Consider the following 6,360-nt stretch of genomic DNA (forward strand, 5'->3'; position numbering starts at 1 on the left):
TTTTTAAACAGCTCAAAAGAAGGTTAAAATAGAAAACATGAATATTGATTCTTGCAACCTCACTCAAGCTACGGAGTAATGAAGTCTTGAGCCTTTTATTGTTCGCTTGAGCGAGTTGCCCTTCTTGCTAGACCCAACTTTAGTTTCGCTCAAGCGAACTTCTTCACTTATTCAAGCTACTTCAGGAGAGACTTTAACTAAATTTCTACAATGACAGAATTAATTATATCAAAAACTTGAATTTCATTAAAATCGAATTCATGGAATGGGCAATCTAAAATCCTGACAAATCATCAACAATATTTATACACGAAAAATCTTTTAAAACCTTGTATTGTCACTTCAAATCCTGCTATTTCAATTTCTCAACAAGCTATAGAACGGTATTATTTTCCGGTGAAACCCTTGATTATAGGCAAATTATTCCATCACAGTATTTTTAGAAATACTAGAGTAACAACTTTTTTTCACAGATTAAGGTGGTAAGTTGTAATTGGTGATTTGGTATAGCATAACTTTCTAAATAATTCTCAATTGTCATTACTACTTTCATTGTACTTCAATCATAACATACTACTTCAACTGTTGTACAATATTATAGAAGTTTTTGTACGAGTAGAAGTGTCAGTTTTTGGCAAGAAAGATGTTTTATTGATTAAATGAGGTGGTCGGTACATCTACTTTCCCAAGTAAATTCTTAGGAAACAATTGCCACCTCATTGCATATGTTTGTTTCAAAATCTTTCCATAGTATTCATCAAAAAATAAAATTTTATAACAATTGCCAACTCATTGTATAGGCGTCTTTCAAAATATTTCCAAAATAGTCATAAAATAATACTAAAATATTTCCCTAATTTAGTTACATTCAGGTTCGCACGGTTGACATTATATGTATATATATATATATATATATGTACACGATCGAGGACTGAGTGACACTAGACCATAGAGCAAGAGAGACAATTGAGGTCTTGAATCTTTCTTTCATAGCCTGTTCATTGAGGAAAAGAAAAATTACCATCTTTTCTCAGTTATTTTTGGTGAACAATGGAACCATCCTATTTTTCTAACTCTTCTCTTTGCAACCCTTCATTGTCATGTCTCTCTCGACCACCTCAACTAGAATACACCACTGAGTGGAATTTTGAGGAGAACAAGATCTTTGAAAACGCCCTAGCGGAGTTTGATCTTGATTGTCCACAACTTTTTGAGAAAATTGCAATTAGGCTCCCTCAAAAAACTGTACCACAAATCAAGAAGCACTTGGAGGATTTGAGCAACGATATTGAAATGATTGATTCAGGTCTCATTTCAGTACCCAACTTTATTAAGACTAGCGAGACAAATGAAAAAAAATCAGCTCCTGCAGTTGAAAGGAAATCCGGAAAGAAACGAAGAAAGGGGGTTCCATGGACTTCAGAAGAACATGAGTATGCGTTAAAAACTTTTATTTACTATATTTATGTTATGCTATTGTAAGCTTTTATTTTAATTTCCCCTTTATTAAGACACGCAGCATTTTGCCAATAATCTTGTAGTTCAATTGGTTGATACTTTATAGCATTTCTAGCGGAGACATCTATGATATTTTTTTTAAGTGATTGGATCCACAAATATATCTCATATATCCATAATAGATTTTTTTTAATATATAGATACAGTAGAATTTAAATTTATTACGTCCACTCTATGATATTGCTTTTATTATTAGACTAAAATACAAATTGATTTTTGATATAAATGGAATTTAAACCTCAAATCTCTTATTAAATGACCAAAGAAATTACCAATTGAGCTAATTAGAACCTAATTCATAATCAATTAAACAAGAAGGGGGGAGGAATATCATTACGTATAAGGCTATTAATCATATGAAATTATTTAAGGTGTACTATTTGATGATACTGTATGTCTGCTCTTGGCATGTACATGAGGTGTAGCTTACCCTACACTATTTTGTACTTAATCTTTTGGGTAAATTGCAAATTACAGCCCTAAGATTTAGGGGTGTTTGGATTTTACACCTTAAAGTTTTAGAATTTAAATTTTATTTCCTAAAATTTGAGAATGTTTGGATTTTACATCCTAACGTTTCAAAATTTAGATTTTACCTCCTAACTTTTCGGGTTGTTTGGGTTTTACTTCCTAAAATTTAAGGCTGTTTGGATTTTACACCCTAAAATTTCAGAATTTTGGGGTGTAAAATCTAAACACTCCTAAACTTTAGGGGATAAAATACAAATTTTGAAACGTTAGGTTGTAAAATCCAAATACTCCAAAACTTCAGGGAGTAAACTTCAGGGGGTAAATTGCAAATTACACCCCTAAAGTTTAGAAGTGTAATTTGCAATTTACCCTAATCTTTTTAATATAACTTCCCGTTCCCCAAAATTTTAAAAAAAAAAAAAAATCAATAAGTCTTGTGGATTGACCATCTATCTATTTTACTCGAATGATATATATATATATATATATATATATATATATTTTTTTGGTGTTGGGGGTGCTCAGTTGAACCATATACAGATGAACACTTTCTTGTCTATTTTACTTTGAATGTGAAATTCATCATGCTACCTATGCGAGATGCACATCACAATGCATGAAACTTGTGGTGACAATATGATGGTATCTAAAGTCTACAATAATTTTAACCAGTTTTAATGCATGTCTACAGACTACAATATTTGTTAAAAGCCTCTCAACATTTTCTAAATATTAGAAGCTTTTAGAAGAGTAATAAAATGTGTTTTTTTTTTTTTTTTTTAAGGTTTAATATTGACAAATTTCATAACTTATAATCTTGATTGAGTTTGTATTGAGTCTTCATTAGTTTAAAATCAAGTGTCCATGAAACAGCTTAAAAAAAAATAAAACAAAAAAAAGTAATTTCCAGAGGCTTTTGGAGTCAATCAAAGGTTTTAGAATACAAATGGGTAGTTTGTGAAGGCATTCATATATTAAAAAGTTCAGAGGTTCTAAAGCTATAGTAGGCCGCTTCAGTATGTTCATTTAGCGAGTAGAGTCTTGGTATATATAAAGGTTTTATATTAAATTTTAAAACTTCTTTTGATATAGTAGGCTACCCTTGTACTGGTTTTTCCTTGAGAAACATTTTCCATCATTTTTCCACTTCGCCACCATATCTCTTGTCTTGCTTTTATTACTTTATTGTTTATGATATGATGCTTGTTAACTTGTGGTGATTGATATTGCAATTGTGATCACATAATTGAATTAACTGGAAATTAATTTGTTAATACGTTACTTGTTTTGGGGTCAAAACCAGTCCTTTCATTTTTCGTTGTCAAAATCTAGACAAAAAAAAAAAGAAAAAAAGAAAAAAAAGAAAAAAGAAAAAAGGAAAGTTTGAAGGTAAGTGGTACCATTGTTACTCTCTCATTATATGGCTTATATTTTTGGTAAAAAGAAGACAAGTGAAATTGGCTTATATTTTTAGTCTCACTATGATATGTCTTTTTTTTCTTATTCTACTTTTTGTGTTTCACTTTATACTTCACAAATTATAGAATGTATGTAACGTATTTGATTTTTTTTTTTTTTTTTTTCCAACTTAAACATTGGTTATTTTAGGGGGCGTTTGGTTCGTCATGATATAACCATAATGTGTCATTGATGTGATGCACATTACCTTAATGTCACATTAAGGTGTTTGGTTCATTTAATTTGTTATAACATTACCGTAATCTAAGATTACAAAATAGAGCAAAACTTAGGTATAGTACTTAGGAGTTATTCCTTAAGTTTCTTTTTTAAGATTCTGCTATGTAGATTTATTTTAAGAGATAGAAGTATATTTCTTAGTTAAATAGCCACCTTACTGAATCTTAAGAGAAGAACCTAAGAAACAGCACCTAAGGTACTTTTCCTAAGTTTTGTCCTACAAAATATATCTCATCATCTTCTTAGATGAAGGTAGTCTTACATTACTTATGGCAAACACTTTAATGTGACATTAAGGTAATGTGCATCACATTAAGGGTACATCACGGCAAACCAAACACCCGTATAAAAGTAAGTCAAATGAATACATTAAAAATTGTGATTAGTGGAGTATAAATCGAAATACAAAAGTAAAACGTAGATACATTATGTTTTCACAGGAAGGAAAAACTTTTTGGTAACTTTTTGACCCTCCTAAATCTCTATAAACAGGTTGTTCCTTAGAGGTTTAGAGAAGTTTGGTAAGGGAGATTGGAGAAGCATTTCACGGCAATGTGTGGTGACAAAGAACCCAACACAAGTTGCAAGTCATGCCCAAAAATATTTTCTCCGCCTTCAGAACTCAGGTGCCCAAGCCCAACAATCCACCTTGAAGCCCTCAAATAAAACCTCTAAAGAAGCTCTCATGTCCTCAACCGCATTTGCTACTGCTACTACTGCTGTTGCTGCTGCTAATCTCCCTGCGCCCAGCGTTGCCTCTACTAGCGATCAATTTTACGCTTCATTCCATTCTTATCATTGTCGGTATTGAAGACATAAGAAGCTTCTTACTATATCATAATACTTCCTGTTTCATTTTGTTATATTTAAGTAATAAGATGACTCTCTTGACTTTTATTTTTAAGACTTTTATGATCCGCATTTAGTTTAGGATTTCATGAATAAAATTGTGGATATTAGCAATTTATTGTGGATTGGATTTTATTATTTTTATTTAGATCATATATATGTTTCATATGGTTAAGTTTCTTCTATAATTATATATATTGTTGATAAATTTGATAATTACAATGGGAGAGGGAGATTTTGAACATTGGGTGTTGGAAATTTTATGAGGTGCCAATTTTTACAAGGCTCTTGGTATAATTATTATTGTTAAGCAATGGTATTTACTTGATATGAGTCCAACATAATCAACATGTGTATCTTATCACAAGTGCAAACTAAATATAAATATTAAATTACTAGTATTATTTTTACTATAAAAGTCTATAATACGACTTAACAATAAATATGATTGATATTATATTAATGACATAATAATTATTATGTCATTAATAAAATAAAATTTTAAATTGTTTTTAAACTTATAAGTAGTTTTTAAAATTTTATTTTATATTGTTATTTTAAACCTCTTTTTATTGTTTTTAAAACTTGACATGTCAGGTTATATAGTTTATGTTAGGTTCTAAGGAATTAGGAACTAATCTATTAGAATTTCATTTTGTAATGTTGGCAAACCATGATCAAAACGTTTTAATCTTGTTTAAACTTGCTCAAAGTATATGTTTTTATGTAAAGTTAGAATCGAGTTGCAGCAGAATTTACTGTGTAAATCTGCCTGGCTTAATTGATCGAGAATGAGACTCGACTGATCGAAAGTCATGCAAATTGAATTTTTTGTGGAATTTCCAACTTAGCCCAAGTTCGTTTGACATGTAAGGTTTTATGTTTTGTCTTAAATATAAAAGGGAAAACCCTAGCCACGTTTTAAGGTTGCTCTTTATGTTGTGCATGTGAATCTTCTGTGAGATCTAGAGGTATTTACTTTCACACGTATTTAGGGTTTCCAAGATTTAAGATTATGTCAAGAACTTGGTGATCATTCAGTTGCAAATTCAAGAGCTTAAAGATACACAAGTGGGAGTGCTTGTACTTGTTGGGAATCTAAGAAAGAAGTAGTCCGTGGACTCGGAGCTGTCATGTGGCTGTCACGTGATCGTGGTAATAAATTTCCTACTCAAGGTAGCAATAGGATGTTAGTGGTCTAAGTCGCTATTGTGTAAATTTCAATTCTTTCATAGTGAATTCAGTTTACCTTAAGGATAGATATGTTAAATCCTCCCCAGGTTTTTTACCCGTTTGGTTTTCTTAGGTCATCATATCTTTGTGTTTATTTATTTTTCACACTTTACATTGATATGATATATTTGTGTTAACCTAGATCTGATAATTTGACTAAGTAATCACTTGACTAATTAACTAGGTTAATTTGGTTGTGTTTTAAGGGGTCTAAAAACAAACAGTTTATGTACTAAAATTTTTAACATTCCTTTAATTATTTCAAGATAAAACTAAATATCATTAATTAACACAATGAAAAGATAGTTCATCAAACGATTTGAGGGGAAAGATTGGATACCACATGTTTTGTGTAACATGACAGAATTTTAACTTATAACGTCTACTTCATGATGATTATTTTTATCATTAGGGTAAAATTTCAATTAGTTTTTGGTGTAGGCAATGTTCAAACTCTAAATCTATTATTTGATGACAATTGGCTTTACTAGCATAATAAACTTTACTAGTTGATCTAACTAAAATTCACATAATAAATACTACATCATACATTTGTCTAGAGATAATCATTGTCGAAGTTATTGATCGTAT

The 6,360-nt window shown here is 30.4% G+C and overlaps 1 protein-coding gene across 1 annotated transcript; it reads left to right on the top strand.

Annotated features, from left to right (window-relative positions):
- Positions 1-1,050: 1,050 nt before the first annotated feature.
- LOC112032151 (transcription factor DIVARICATA-like) lies at positions 1,051-4,498 on the top strand. The gene is made up of 2 exons (XM_024064909.1): positions 1,051-1,433; positions 4,180-4,498. Exons 1-2 carry the CDS (start codon positions 1,051-1,053, stop codon positions 4,496-4,498), a joined length of 702 nt encoding a protein of 233 aa, XP_023920677.1.
- The last annotated feature ends 1,862 nt before the right edge of the window (positions 4,499-6,360 follow it).

The sequence above is a fragment of the Quercus suber genome, unplaced genomic scaffold (genome assembly GCF_002906115.3).
Source record: "Quercus suber isolate HL8 unplaced genomic scaffold, Cork oak 2.0 scaffold_1005, whole genome shotgun sequence".
NCBI lineage: Eukaryota > Viridiplantae > Streptophyta > Magnoliopsida > Fagales > Fagaceae > Quercus > Quercus suber.

Coding starts and splice junctions, on each gene's coding strand:
- LOC112032151 (XM_024064909.1), top strand. CDS start 1,051: ATGGAACCATCCTATTTTTCTAACTCTTCTCTTTGCAACCCTTCATTG. Junction 1,434..4,179: donor TGGACTTCAGAAGAACATGA/GTATGCGTTAAA, acceptor CTCTATAAACAG/GTTGTTCCTTAGAGGTTTAG.